At 40.3% G+C, this 16,016-nt stretch overlaps 1 protein-coding gene across 2 annotated transcripts in view; it reads left to right on the top strand.

Moving 5' to 3' along the window:
- The first annotated feature begins 6,445 nt into the window (after positions 1–6,445).
- lgr4 (leucine-rich repeat containing G protein-coupled receptor 4) overlaps positions 6,446–16,016 on the top strand; it is a 42,338-nt gene continuing 32,767 nt past the window's right edge. For both annotated transcript variants that reach the window (XM_070958179.1, XM_070958202.1), the window contains exon 1: positions 6,446–7,269. In XM_070958179.1, the coding sequence (XP_070814280.1) occupies positions 7,088–7,269 (182 nt within the window). In that variant the 5' untranslated portion in view covers positions 6,446–7,087. The remainder of the gene's footprint in view (positions 7,270–16,016) is intronic.

Genomic DNA, 16,016 nt, shown 5'->3' on the forward strand with positions numbered 1-16,016 from the left:
AATGACAGGGCCACATAGGCTGGTCATGCAAGAATGCAATTACCGGACATGCATTCTGCCAGATTTTAAAGGGTAATTTGCGGATAAAAAGTCTTAACTTACTGAACATTTGTGCTACAATGTTCCTTCGCCAAGAGCCTTTCAGCAAAAAAGAAAAAGACAACTGAAACATATGCACTAATATATGAGAGTGTCTTCATTAACTTATAACAACCATTGTTTGATTAAAAAACCTGGAACAGTTTGCCCTCTTTTGCTGGTAAGGCATTATATCCATGAGTAACTTTTAATGAGAGTGGTAGCTTTAGGCCTTAAGACTTAGACGCTTCTTTAGAGCAATTTGTCCTCCATTGCTGCTGAGGAATTATATCCATGAGTAACCTTTAATATGAGAATGTTAGCTGTAGGCCTTAATAGTTAACATTTCTAGGTCACCATATCCGCAAGCCTCATCTATCTCAGTACAGCCCGATCCAGTTTCTATTTAGTTCCATAACCACAGGTTTATAGTAAATGTGGTGGCTGTAGGTTAGGCCATATAAAATTTGTGTAAATGACACTCATGAGTAACAACAGCACAATGAGACATGAATGGCTGCAGCTGTGTATGCCCTCAAAGCCCCCTTTCACAGATTCAAAAACACAGCAATGTCCCAGGGTGTATTTATATAATACTGTCTGAACAAATGACAAGTGCTTCATTACCTTGAAATGGCAATGAAGACTATTTTCATTAGTTCACTTCACAGCCCGCTCTGTTTCTATGATCCTTTTGCCTGAGATGCTCCTTATTTGTGTCAGCCATGGTCATCAGACAAAAGGAGCAGGTCTGGGAATGACGAACATCAGACACCCGAAGCTGTTCCAGAAGAAGGTGATCTTTGTGACCACTGACACTCCTCTGAGGACAGACAGATAGCGTCATCTGGCGTTACGGTCACTCTATCCCTTACTTGCTAATAACTGTTCTAGCCTCAGCATCAAATTGTCCCTCAGGGCTTGCCTTTCTTATTGAGCATCAGAGCACAGCCCTGCAGAGAGACAGCAAAAAGTGACAATCACTGACATTTTTCACAGCACAGAGTGGAGCTACGGATCTTGTACGATAAGAGGACAAAGAAGTCCAACTCAACCTTAGCAGATGAAGATAGGCCCAAGGTTGTGTTCTTCATGAACAGGAAATCAGAGCCGTATGAAAGAATTCTGTGACGCTCATATTCAAGCAGTTGCAGGGAATTAGATGTGTATGCTGCATAATGTGTATTCAGATGTTCCTGTGACCGTTAGCATTATAGAGACAGCCGTGCTAGATCTTTGCTAGATTTTTACCAGGAGAGGGGCCGAAAGTGTAAACCTGGGCCTGAAGGTGGTGCAAAAGCAAAGGCAGCGTTATCACCAGATGAAAGTTTATCATCTGTATCCAGACTCGGCTTGTGTGGCTTTACACTGTCAGAGTCTGTAGATCAGTGGTTGTGTTTTTTGAAGCATATCAAGAGTCTTTTTTACTTTCACCACTCATGCTTCTCACAGAGCAGATGCACCTCCATTTTAACAAATGAAATTGAAACCAGAACATGCCTCAAACCTGCAATTTAACTGTTTTTGACTGGCTACTTGGGAGGCAGTGATTGTGTGAGCAAACAGGTGCCTATTTACACATCCAGCAGTTACAGAGCAACGTTGTCATTCATTTGAAGTTGTGTGTCAGGCCACCTGACGAATGCAAGTCCAATATTCTCTCTCTTTTTAGCTCTTTTTAGCTCTGTTTTGGTCTCTACCAACTCCTAAGGGAAATATCTGGCTCTTTAGCTGCCAAATGCTCCACCATGTTCTCTAGCTTGACTGAACCAAAACTGTGATGCTGGGAGTCGGGCAACTAAACAATGAGCTGAAAGGAGCAAAATCTCCCTTTAGAGCCCAGTTGGATAACTGTGGATTTGTCACCTCTTACACAAAGTCATGTGACTTATTATTAATAAACAGCTATTGATTGGCAGCTTTAATGTCAAAGTGGTTGAGGTGGAGCTAATATACTGCTGGATAGAGAAATCTATAGCAGTTTCTCCAAACTAATGACTGAAGATGTCAAATAACTGCAGTGGAGTAAAAAGCACATGAAATGTAGAGGAGTACAAAGTAGCATAACGTTAATATAATCAGGTTAGCAACAGGTACCTCAAAATTGTACAGTATTTCAGTAAATGTACTTAGTTAGTTTATTAATTTACTGTAGACGTTTCAGTGTTTTTGCTCTTTTTAATGTTTATTTTGAATTTGCACTGTAAAAATAATTCATTCTTTTCCTTCTCGCTCTCTTTTTTCTCTTATCTCTTCTGTTTCTTTACAAAGACAGACCTGAGCCTTTCTGACAACACAGATGACATTTGTTACACATGGTACAATAATGAAACTCTGGAGTCACGTCTGAATTCTTCCACCCTGTGCTTCAATCCTCTGTCAGGCAGAGTGCGTTACCATACAGTTTCCCTTCCCCTGAATGCATCATGTGCTCAGTTTCTGTATCACCACTTTGTAATGCTCCTGGGGGCCAAAATTCATGACCACTGAGTGTGAATGAAAATAGTTTGGAGCACTGAGAAAATCTAGCCACTGTGGGGTAGTGTTTCTCTTCATAAGAATTCTGCTACACCCACAACTGTGTTAAGAAAGAAGCTATTATAACAATTAATGTGCTTGTCTGGCTTAATATCTGTGTGGTGAGACATCACACATGATCATATGAAATTCCACAGGGGGTACATATTAAATGACAGTGGACCTTGATTAGTGCTTGTTGGCACATTTGCCTCAAAGACAAAGACAAACTCAAACACTTCCTCAGACACACAAACCTTTCACATGTATGTCTAATACATGTCATGTTGTTGAAGGGTGTGTTTGTCCATTTAAATACTTGAAAAACTTTAGGAATTTGGGAAAAAAAACATAATTAGATAACGCTCATCTCATGGTCATTCTTGATCAAAAGATGTTGTGGAGGCATTCTCATATTTTTTTCTGTTTCATATGTATTTCATGTCTGTACTTTACTCTCAGGACTAAACGACTTATTCTCTTTCATAAAAAAAAAAAAACTACATAAATTTATAAATAAATACAAGGGGGTAGTGTTGTTTTCAATGAGATCATTTAAAGAAACACTGCCCCTCAGTGCACATTTTCATTCATACCAACAGACACAGACGTGGTTTTAGTCACAGTAATGATGCCAGACTTCACTGCTGATCCTTTTGGATGTTTCAGGGAACTAATTCAACAAAATGGTTCTCACTTGAGAACTTGTGCATAGGTTCATTTCAGTCATTTACAGCATGTGGTACTTCGGATGGCACTTGTACTGAAAGTTGTCTTCAGCTTCGGTCTGGTGGATAGTCATTATGTTTTGATCTTTTGCATCATGTTTCACTCAAATAGATCACAAGTATCCTAACTTGTCCTACAGCTACAATGCTTAGAGATTAAATATTTGCTAACTTTTGAGCAAAAAAATCTCTTGAGTGATGGTGGACTTTTTTTTCAAGCAAAAAGAAAATGACATACTTTTTATCCTAACGACTCACTGCTTATCTCTTAAAGACATTTTAGAGGAACACTAGAAAATATGCTTGTTTGTCTTCGAACACACAGTAAAATGAAACTGACGATAGAGATGACTGGGCTTTGCTAGCAAGCTAATAATTAGATCATTAAAGAAACACCTGGATTACAGCACAGCAGTGTGCAAAGCGATGTGAGGGGCTGTGTGCAGTTACAATTAACCTGGAAGCAAATCGCTGTAAGAAATGTTATTTGCCGTCCAACAGCATTATTTCACCATTGTTGGCCTGTAATGATGTCACTGAATTAGATTGTAATAATTTCAGAAATCTGAATCTAACTCGACACCTTCTGCACAAGACATAAGTTCATTCCTGGATGAAGCTTCAGAGGTGCATGTCGAAGTGCAAACAGTACTTTTAAAGTGAATGAGCGGGGCTGATTTGACTGTCCATGACTGATGGCACGCTGCAAACCACCCCACTGATAATGTATTGCTTGTAATCCAATCCCAGTTTCTGTATGTGCTGCAGGTGCGCCGTGTGCCTCTGGCTACAGGAATACCAAACATTGTCACCACACCCTGTGCACCTTGTGCCTTGTCCGGTTGACTGCCCTTTCCCCCCATGCATCACTGGTTATCTCATAATGTGAAGGGTGGGGATGCTCTGAGTGTCAGGAGTTGTAAGAGTGAATTTGCAAGTGATGTGTTAAGAAGAACAGTTTATACATGTTTGAAAAAAACATACAGAGTCAGGGGCAAGATCACTGATAGAAATTAAGTATAATATATGATGATGTTCATAGCATGCAGTGAGATGTAGGTGGTGGGTAGAAGTATAGGCCTTTTGATTTTACATGTAAAGCTTTCAGCAGTCTGGATCTACAAATCATTTGCAAGAAAGCTCATGATGTAAAAGATCGAAGAGTCTTCTCAACTTCCTCGACTTGTCGTGCCAGTTTAATTTTTGACTGTGTCATTTTAGATTTTGGACGGTGCAGATATTCATGTGTGTATTTGTTTGGATCTAAATGTGTTTATTGTTTTAAATTCTTAATTGGATTCTGTAACCTGTTTTTTCCCCATTCAATAGCTCAGCTCCAGTGTATTTGTTCTTTACAGCAAAGTTATGGTGAGTTGACCCCTGTCTGAATGCAAAACACATCAGGGAACAGCTGCCACAGTCAGCTGAACAGTTCAGCATGAACTCTTGATGGTTCAGTGTCTTCTTGCTCAAAGGTCTTTGATGGCAACTGATGGTCCATTCAACTCTACATTACTGTGCTTTCCTGTGCATTGTGGGTTAAAACAGACAAGGAGGTAATGGGTAACCCTAAAAACAACAATATGAAATCCCCTTGAGGCAGGAAGTCTACTGTCAGTCCTGCATTCTTCAGCTAAATTACCCTTCATCACTTACCTGAGCACCGGCATTTTAAAAACACCTTTTTAACTCGTCAGTATTAGGCAGTCCAAATTGCTGATGATTGCAATTCTGTAACAGTTATTAAATGTATTTATTTTGCAGTATTTTGTTGTTTTTAACATCCTCATTGACACGGCATGTACAGATACCTGGATAACCAAGCATACTTAATGCATTTTAATGCATTAATTCTAGTTCAGTTTTTGAAACTTGGGTCCGTTTTGTTGCTAATACTATACATCAAATCAGGCTAAATGCTGTGTTAAATACCAGACTAAGTACTGAGTCAAATCAGGCTTAATACTGAATTAGATATCAAGTACAAACCAGGCTAAAGACCAGGCTAAATAGCGATAAAAAGCAGGATGAATACCAAATTAAACCGGGCCCAATACTGAGTTAAAAACCAGGATAAATATTGAATACATTGTGATTTTACCTTTAGAATCTGATTATGTCTGCCCTAATAATTGTTATCAAAAATTGCTTAAATAGTATGAAAACCTTTACGAGCAAGGCTGGCTTACCATTGGGCAAAGCTGGCAAATGCCCCAAGGCTCCAGAACACCAGACGCTGCAACAGCCTCAGGTTCATGCTGTGCCATGGTCATTTAATTAACTGTTAATTTGTTTAGGAATTTGCACCATTAAAGCAAAATTTTAATTATATTGGTTACCTAATCGGAATTGTAGATAAAATGTAATGTAACAAAGGGCACTTTGTCAAGGGCATAGTTTTGATACTATATTTTATTTAATATTGTGCTCATGTGATACATAGAGAGAGTAACTATGTGCATTTACTCACTTATTTGCAATTTTGAGGTGCTTGTATTTTACTTGAGTAAAGTTTATTTCAGTGCTAATACTTTTGTACTTTTACTCAAGTCAGATTTCAAATGCTGGACGTAGAGTATGACAGTATTTTCACACTGTGGTATTGCTGCTTTTACTTAAGTGGAACATCTGAGTACTTGTTGCATCACTGAGAGATAGTCATACATTCAAAAATATACTTCATAACTAATATATACATTTTTAAGGTGATTGTTATCAAATAAATGTAAGGGAGTGCAATAATGTTTTCCAAAATGTAATGGAGTATAAGTAGTATAAAATGGAATTACTCAAATAAAGTACGAAATTGTACTTCAGTGCTTGAGGAAGTGTGCATAGTTACATCCCACCACTGGTATTTCTACCCTGTGTTACTAATACTTTTGACGTTACTTCAGTAAAAGATTTGAGTACTTTTACTACCACCGTAAGGAATACAAAAACCAGCAAAAAACTGGAAACTTGGTTCTTGAAATGTTGTTCTTTTGCAGTGACAGCACTGCTCATTGGTCACACTGGACTTTGTGTGACGTGCGGGCCATTTTACCTGTCTTTGAACGCACCTCGGAGCCGCTGGGTGTGCAGTGGTGGGCAGCCTCTGACGTTGTGGTGCAGGTTTCACTGTTGCACAGGCCGGGCCCAGTGCTGCAGGTTGTCCGGTAGGGTGCCTGCCGAGCTACAAGCATGCTGTTGATGTCAGGAGCAGAGGAGGGGAACGTGAGGAATGGCTGAAAACTGACGGTGATCTCCTGTTGGGAGACAAACCAGCACGGCAAAAGCCTGTCCGGTACGTTTAAGTGAACATTTGGCTGTCCCCAGATCAGCCGCTTAGCGTCGCGACAACAGGCGCCGCCGTTTTTTGCGGTTATTTAATGGGACAACGAAAACGCAAAAAACGCAAGGTACGCTACCGCTCCTGTCGCCAGCCCTGCGACTTTATTTTCATGGACTAATACAACACGCAGGGGGGTGGAAAATGTTTCACATCGAGGTAAAGCGCTCGTCTTCGAAGACGGCGTTTGCTTTTTAACACTCGCGAACCGTTAACGCGGATGTTCGCGGTCGGGCTCGTGAATGTATGAAGTGTTCGGACGTTCGGTTTTGTTTTGAAAAGCGTCGGTTAGGCTTCATCTCTTCATGCCTCAACCGACCGACCACATGAGAAGTCGACGTCCGGAATAGATTGAACCACACAACAAAAGGCCCCCCCTTCGCTTTTTTTGGTTTTTGAAAATTCGCTTTCACCTGAACCGACGAGGAGAAAAATGCGTGTGGATTTGTTTTGGATATGTTTGTGGTGTTTCCTTCGTCCCGGTGCCACCGGTCAAGGGCAGTCGACGGCCGTTTGTTCGCCCTCATGCAGCTGCGATGAAGATGGGGGTGCAGACTGCTCCGGGAGAGGGCTGACCATCGTCCCGACCGGGCTCAGTGCTTTCACCTACTACCTGTAAGTGCTCACCAACATCCACAGAGAAGTACAACCTCAAAACACGCCTGAGCGCTTCGAAACGCCTCACTGTGAAGGCCTGAGAATGGCATGTTTGTAAACTTACATCCCAAGTGAATAAGAGACATTGAACATCACGGGGTGAACTTTCCACACATGGCTCGCCAGAGGGAAATGTCCTAATGAAGATGTCTGGGAGAGTTTGTGTTAGTGAGGGTTTCTGGTCTTTGTTAATGTGTCAACTCTCAAGGTCTTTGCAGAGTTCAGTTAAACTACACACAGTCGAAGCTTGACAACTTGTCACTGACTTTCTGTTGAAGCCAAAAAGTTCAATAACCCCGTCCCAAAACAGTATTAAAGGGCTGCAGCCAATCATTATACATTATAAGTAAGAGTGATCGATCAATCATTTTAGAGTTGAAACACCTCAGTAGTCAGTGATTGATCTGCAGGAAATTAACCAGCAGCTGTTTTAATCGATTTCATGTCATTTTTCAAGCAACATTTTTCTAGTCCAGCGTTTCAAATGTGCAGATTTGATTCTTTTCTTTGTCATATACTACAGTTAACAGTATTTTTGGGGGGGTTGGTTTGAATATTACAGCATTATCATGGACCCCTACTTTTTTTTGGTGGTTATTAGACTAAGGAATTGTTTGAGGAAATAATTAGCAGATTGATTGATAATAAAGATGATTGCCAGTTGTCACATTTATGATACCAAATGCCAAAAAAGTGAAACATGTCCATCAGAAGTTTCCAGAACCAGGGTGATATCGACAAGTTGCTTGTTTTCTCCAACCAACAGTCAAGATATTCAACTTACAGTTATGTAAAAGGTGGAAATGCAGCAAAACCTCACATTTGACTGTCAGCCAGTAAATGTTGAGCAGTTTGGCTTGATTGAAAACTAAATGAGTTATCAGAATCTTTTCAGCTCTAGAAACTGTTTTGCGAGGATTTTTTCCTTTGTGACCTCAGCAGTCCACATGTTCCCTCAAAGTGCAGTTATTTACCTGTTGTCCTGCAGCAGGCTGCGTCTCCAGACGTATTTTTGTGATCTCAAAGATGTTTACTTTTTGTTTGGAACGATAAAATGTTTGTCTGGGGCTGTTTAAATCCAGTATTTCCTCAGTTTGAGCCTCTATGCTCTGCATTTCTTCTCTAATGGAACTTAAAGTGTCCTGCGTAAGCTGTGGCAGTGCAGTCTGTGGAAATATTGGGTTTAAACATTGGGTTGGCCCTTGACAAACACTGTACTTTTACGGGCAAACAGAAGATGTATCAGGGAGCACAAAAGTACCTTCTGAGGATGCAACATGCTGCTGGATAACAGGCTGAAACATAACATTTAGATTTCCCCCCTAAGGTTTGGGTTGGAAATGCTGTGTGACCGAATCACAAGGTAATGTAAGCGCTGAGGTCACAAATATGGCCAGATTTGGTGAGTAATGCTGCATGGATTGTAGCCAGCAGTGCCTTGTCCCCAGTGCCGTATGTGTAGTACAAAATAATTAGAAGTCACGCTTGTGCCATTAACACATTCTCACCACAAGTCTAACTTAACTATGGCTTCAAGCAGGGCCTCTCATTTTTCTCATAACTGGAGCTAATGGGCACCAGGTAAGTTAGATGTTTTATGGAGTGGTGCAGATACAGTGGATGATTGACCCATGGAGAAACTCCTCAGTTTGTTTCACAACCTCTGGGTTAATCATAAACTAAAGCAACCACCTTGGCAACAGCATTTAAAACAGCCACTTGTTGTGGATTTTTGTAATTAGTGTGCCCCCTCAAAAGAGAAATGGAAGACTTTCAGTTTAAATATTCAGTCATCTATTTAAAATGTGATATTTGGTTAAGAAAATAAACTGCTTTGCTGTCCCATTGCCTGAAAGTGTAAAGGTTTGTGTAAACCTGGGTGCTGATTTACCACCTTTCAAGCATGGTGGCCCAAGCCTTGCTACACCAAATCCTATACTGTGCCTCTAGAAACCACTGTTATTAAGAAAGCAGTCAGGTAAACGCAGGAAGTGCATTCATATACCATGCTGTCAAGACATGTCACACTAGGCCTACCACATACAGCTGCAGCTCCCAGCATACCTCTCTGGGAAAAAGTACGCCAATTTATTATGGGCAGTCTGGCATTTCAATCACAACATGAAACAATGTTTTCTCAAAATGATATCATAGCCACGACTGCCACTCAGCTTTGCTATTCTGTGCCAAAATGGAAAACAATATGTTGTTTTCAAGATTGTGCTATCTTCTTGTCTCGCAGTCGGTTATCGAAATGCTCTGTGGCCGGTTTTAAGCACTAAACTGCTGAACATATTCACTTCAGACTCCTAAAAGTGTGTGAAAGGTTGTTTGTCCCTCTCTCTGTCCTACTCTCATTTGTTCTCCTGGTCTCTTGAACTTAAGTTGTCCTCTCCCACTCCCTCCGTCTTTTGTATGTGGAGCGCTGGGGTTAGGGATCATGATGGATTAGTGAGACATATTGCAGCTGCAAGGGCTCCTTCTTTCAGGGCTAATGCACCCACAATGGTCTGCTGGTGTGTAAAGGAAAAATCTCATCTACGAGTGTTTCGGTATTAAGATATGTGAACTGAACTTTTTAAGTTTGCTTGCAGTTATCTTCAGTATCAGCATGGTGGAATAGAGATACCGAGGAAAAATCTAATGCAGTCAATAAATTGAAACACACACACATATATATAGACACCCCTATAAGCAGAAACAGATTCAAGGGAGTTGTTTTGTAAGCATAACAATGCCCAAAGGTCAGGAAAATTCCTCATACAAGGATGGGTGTTTTGGGCTAGTTACTCTATTGTTGTGTATCTACTGCTGATTTGTACCTTTTCTTTAGAAGAAAACAAAAGGACTACACATTTTACAATAAATCATATGACAGCGTTGGAGTGGACTCTTACCTACAGCCCACAGGGGCTTGAGTTTTGGCATCTGTAATGGAAACAGGCCTCTAACAGAAAAGCAGATGAGAGATGAGAAGTAGGCCCCTCAGCCAGTAACAAAGTAAACACTCCTTTTCAAGGTATGTAGTTTACCTGCCACCCAATAAGTGTCTGCATGAACTTTTGTGTATTTTCAGGGAGCAAGAAGGGGTTATTGCAGCCTGCATCTCAGCTGTGTTAGGTCCTTTCATAGCGTGAACAAGGTTGAGACTAAGGGAAAAAGGAGGGGTGGCGTCAGGGGTCTTGCACTCTGCTGGTAGAGCTTGCCGGCCTCACCATTGGTGCTCTGAATCCATTTTTAACTGAATGATACTTTTGTTCTTGGTCAGCAGAGGTGAAAGGAGCCAGTCAGTGGTTCCCACTCCCAAACAGGATGACTTGCGGATGGGAGAATATTAATGCTCTCTCCCCCTCTCTGAGACCCCAACCCTGTCCTCCACTTGTACACCTATTACCTTCCCCCCATTGGACAGCTTCTAACTGCTAATGATTGCAGGTTTTCTGTATTGATTGCTCAGTATTCTTAAATTAAATATTACCCCAAGCGGAGTTTGGTAGAAATCTAAAGTTTTAGATGTTTGACTTGAATGATTTCTATAGTATTTGTTAGCAAAACCTTAGTTTACTTTTAACAGTGACTGATTGCTTAGAAGGTAAGACTGTGATTGTCTTCTGGGACCCTGAGGACAGACAAGTGGGAGAGGGTTCAAGATAACTTAAGAGGATAGAAGAGTTTTCAAAATGATGGCCAGATGCTTGGAAGTGAATTTGAAACATGGCAGATAATCTTCATATGTAATGTTTGCCATATGGAGAGCATATTAAGGACTTCTGATCACAATTCTATTGGTGATCCGAGGTAGTTGTAATATATTCAGGTGGACTATGAAGAACGTAACCTGCTTACTCGGCTACATTGCGCTCCAGCAACGGGGCTGCCAGAGCTGATTGTGGCCATTACAGACGATGCTTGTGATTCCACCAGAAGTGCTGCGTTGCATTTCAGAAGTGGTTCTCTGCTCTGCTCCGCAGACAATTTGTACTTAATCTTTTTATGACATGATGAGCATATCAAGATGGGCAGGAAGTCAGCCACAGGAACAGCATGGAGAATCTGGTCAATTTTCAAAATAAAAGCACCGTGTGCAGACTGCTGACCATAGACCGAACACAATTAAAACAGGCAAAAAAAAAAACAAAAAAAACCCCAAACAACTATGTAGCCCATTTACTCATGAGTGCAAGTGCAAATGTAAAGGAAAAATGACAAGATCAAGAAAATCTGAGAGTGTCAACAAAGACCCTCGCAGTTGGAACATGACGCTTTACATCCCACCGTTCATCCATGAAATAACTGAGGAACCTCCTTGTTTGTGTTGTTAATGTGCCGTAATAATGATAGCTTTTAAATGTCATGAGCTAATTGTGTACATATTTAGTATGTCTCACATTATCTGCTACACTGTGCTGCAGCATTCACTTAATGGTGTTACACACTGTGAACATCCTTCATTATATGTTTTGAGGAAATTATGATGCACTACACTATTGATGGAGTGATGCACTGTTTGTCAAGGGTGACAGTTTTCTTGTGTGTAGCACAGTTGAGGCGAGTTGTGAATTAGTGCCTGATTACTCATGTTAGGCCACATTTTCAAGAGAGTTTTTCCAGAGTAAAAGAAGACTAAATAATGGAGATTGGAAAAGGTCTTCATCTTGGTAACGCAGTTTACTTTACAAGAAAAGTTTCAGTTGCTGAGGAGACAAGGGGAAGCTCTGCCACCTCTGGCGATCAGGTTTCACTTGTTTCATAAAGAGATAAAGTTAATAAAGTTAAAGGAAAACAAAGGAAGTGAATGGGTAATTTGCATTCCAAGATATGCAAATTATACTACGAATATGCAAAATCATTGCTAGTACTGTTAAAAGTATTGTATGTAAATGCAACTTCCACTTAATTAAATGTGGATATCTGTGTGAGGCTCTTCCTCCTCCTTCAGCATTAGATAATGATGAAGCCCTTTTTTTATGCATTTCAGAGAGCAGGGAAATAATTAAAGGCTGGATTTCACTCTCGATCAACGTTAACTGTATAGTTGGAGCTGTGTTTCTTTATTAGTACAGATTCAATATTAAGTTATTTGACCACAGAATTTTTAGAACTGTCCTTTAACACCATTGGCTGTGCAATAGTGTTGTTTTTGGCGACCTGTTTTAATTTTAGTCTATTCTTTGTGTCAAGCTGTCATTTTGGTTTTTATTAGTTTTAGTCACGTTCATCCTTTTTTTCGTCTAGTCAAGTTTCAGTTGACTAAAAGTCTGAGCATTTTAGTCTTATTTTAGTCAAAATTATCCGTGGCTGTTTTCGTCTAGTTTTAGTTGAGGAAAACTGATGACATTGTAGTCTAGTTTTAGTCAATGAAAACTGTAGTCTCTTTTTAGTAATGCAATTCTATTTAACCCAGTCAATATAGTATCTAGTAGTATAGACGAAACCAAAATTTTCTTTTAGTCAAACCCATTTCACAAGTCAAACAAGGTTGTCTTATTATTATATTGTTAGCTTATAGACTCAAGAATACATTCATTCCAGACACGAAGACGCTCTGATTTGAATTTACAACATATTTATTTTACCAACCAAAGCCAGCTGGCCGTCCATCGGTCCTGCTCTCTGTGTTGGTTGTCTGTCGTTAACGTTAACCTACCGCAGCTGCATCTTATAAATAATGCCGCGAGTGGAAACCAATGCCGTGACGTCGCCTGCGACTGCGCAGTGCGACCTGACGCAGCCCCTTACGTGAGACACAGGAAACAGAAATACTGCAAAATAATAATAACAACGCGACTAAACGAGACGAATAATGTTAGAACATTTCGTCTCGTTTCGTTTTAGCCAACGAAATGAAGAGACATTTTAGCAGAGTTTTTATTTTGTAAACCACATTTACGTCAACGATATTGCATCATATATTTAATTATAGTTATCGTCACATGACCAGCATTTACGTTGCGTCTCGTCTCGTTATCATCACGTGATAAAGGTTCGTTGACAACGATATTTAGTCATAATTTTCGTTGACGAAAGCAACTATACTGTGCAGTGGATGCAGCCCAGCAGCAGCAGCTGTCAGTTTACACTGGATCCATTCACCTGCAGTATTGCTGTGCACTCTGAGGCATCTGACAGAGCTCACAGGCCAGCACGCATTGTTGAACTGTTCCTGAGTTGAAGTTAAACACACATTTCAGCTTGCAGACACACGTGAAATGAAAGCTGTTCCACAGGCCAGTGTGGGCAGCTGTATTAGTTAAAATCGATGCGTCTGTTCCATCAGACAGAAAACTGAAAGCTGAAGTTCGTCCGATGTAGACGGTATGTAAAACGGATCAATGAGAGAGTCGCCTGTTCAACAAAGATCACAATCATAAAAAAACAACCCTTTTCCTGTTCATTTTAAATGTCATTGCCTGAATATTAATCTGCTTTGTGTTTGCAAACCTTCATTCCTGACTGTCAGACATTTACGTAAAAAATCAAGGGCTGCAAATAGCAATTCTTTTTAAATATCCAGTGTTGTCGGCTATATTCCAGATTAATTGTTTGCAGAATGTCAAGCGGCATCTTCGATTTTAGTTTGGATGGCAACCAGCCAAAAACCAAAAGATACTAATTTTACGATGATACAACACAGAGAAGAGCATTAAGTTCTCACATTGAAAAGATACAAATAGAGAATTTTGACTTTTTTTCCTTAAAAACCAGCCCACTAATTAATATCAAAGTTCCCAATTGATTTTCTGTGGCTCAATTAAGTGAGTCATTGTTTTCAACGTGATAATAATGGCCCTCACAGGAGCATTCCATCTCGAGACACTGAGTAAAAGTGAGATAAAAAAAATATATAGTTTTAATTCCCCATGAGCAGACTCTAGAGCTGCTCCTCACATCTGACCAGAAAACATTTGAACCATATGACTGACCGAGTGATCAGCCTGAGTAACCACATCTCTAGATCTCTCCAGGAAGTGCCATGGCCTGTCTTGTAAATTAGATTTTTTTTCTGACATAGTATGACTTTTTACTGATTGGCTGGCTGGGGTTCAAGAAAATCACATAACTCAACACATAGTGCATTGTTCTCGTCAACAGTTTAACCACTATCGGTGTGCAAGGTTTATGCTGTAGATAAGCACAGTGGCAGGTCTTCTGCTTGGTGCCATGTTGGCAGACCTTGCCATGTGTTTAACTGCATGTGTTCTTGCATTTGTTTCGGTGTATATGTCATTTTAACACATGCATTTACATTAAATAAGGTTTGCATCAGTGGCCTTGATAAGGACCACAGAGGTTAAATACCTGGGACTCCCCATCAGTTAGTCAGAACTGGTTATCTTCTCCATGTTAATTTAAGGTGTTTCTCACACACCTGAACACTGTGAGACAGGTCAGCCATGAGGTCATCCTGAGAAAAGGCAGTGATGGCAGAATAACAACAGGAGATTTTGTCTTGAACAACACAACATGCAGGAACAACAGGTGATCTAAGCCAGCAGAATATTCATGAATACAACAAAAACTGCAGTTTTTTTGAAGGATGGGAAGTCATTATTAGGTTAGCATGTGGTTAAAGTGTCCTCAATTCCTCGATTTTTTTTTTTTTTTTTTTTTTTCTTTACATAACACCCGTTCAACTTTTTCACATCCTGTTGTTTTGCAGCACCATAATCACACAAATGAAAAAACTGAAATAATGATTGATTGCACAACTTTTTATCAACATTCATACAATACAGTGTGGGATGGTGTTAGACGGCTGAGTGTAGTAGCTGTGTCAGGCACTGTCCTTTGCATTATGACAGAAATGTTGGATTTTAGTTTAATCAGACCGTGGCTTCGTTCTTCAAAGCGTCTGTGAGTGTTTGTTTTGTGCACTCTGCCACACAGGCCTGATTTGTGGCGTGCTGTGCCGACTGTCGCTGGCTCCCGCAGGAGCCCGTGACCTCTCGAGTCATGTCACTGCAGTTTCTGACATCTTGGCTACAACCTCAGTCTTTTCCTTTCTTTGTTGCATGGTTTGGTCAGGTGATTAGTTCTAGTAAGAGTCTAACTTTTTCCATTGTGCTTTTCGAATTGTTGCACCCAGTTTCCCAACAAGCACTTTTTGACAGACATTTAATCGGCTGAAAAACATTTACACCCATTAGTTTTTCGGTGTAAATATTTAGAAGCAGCTAAGATCTTTGTATGAGCTAATTTGGGTGATTATTTAGTGACTCATGAATCTGTACTTAGTAAACATGCTATGACCAGAGCAAATTGTTACTTACAAACAGTAGGTGCAACTGGCTGCAGATCTGTGCCTCCTTTCTGTGTTTATGTTCTGTGGGCAGTTGCAGTATGCGCTTGTCTTTAGAGGAAGGTAAGGCAGTCATGTTTTCTATTAAAATGTTATCCAATAAACCGAAGGGACCACAGGTCAGGACTGTGGGGTTGACGGCGTCTTGAGAATGTTTCAGGAACAATTTGAAGTTTATTGTCTGTAGATTATGAACAAAGAAATCTATAATTTTATGTCAGGTTGTAGTAAGTTTCACAGATGTAACAGATGTGCAGAGATTAACGTACATGCGTTGTAGCAGGGCAGAAACACAGCAGTTCAGATGCATAACTTCTGTAGATTCATGACTCAAACGTCTGCATGCACATGGTTTTGGCATCAGATTCATAAGGCTCAGTGTATGAGCTGTTCATCTCATTCATTC

The sequence above is a fragment of the Chaetodon trifascialis genome, chromosome 1, assembly GCF_039877785.1.
Source record: "Chaetodon trifascialis isolate fChaTrf1 chromosome 1, fChaTrf1.hap1, whole genome shotgun sequence".
Lineage (NCBI taxonomy): Eukaryota > Metazoa > Chordata > Actinopteri > Chaetodontiformes > Chaetodontidae > Chaetodon > Chaetodon trifascialis.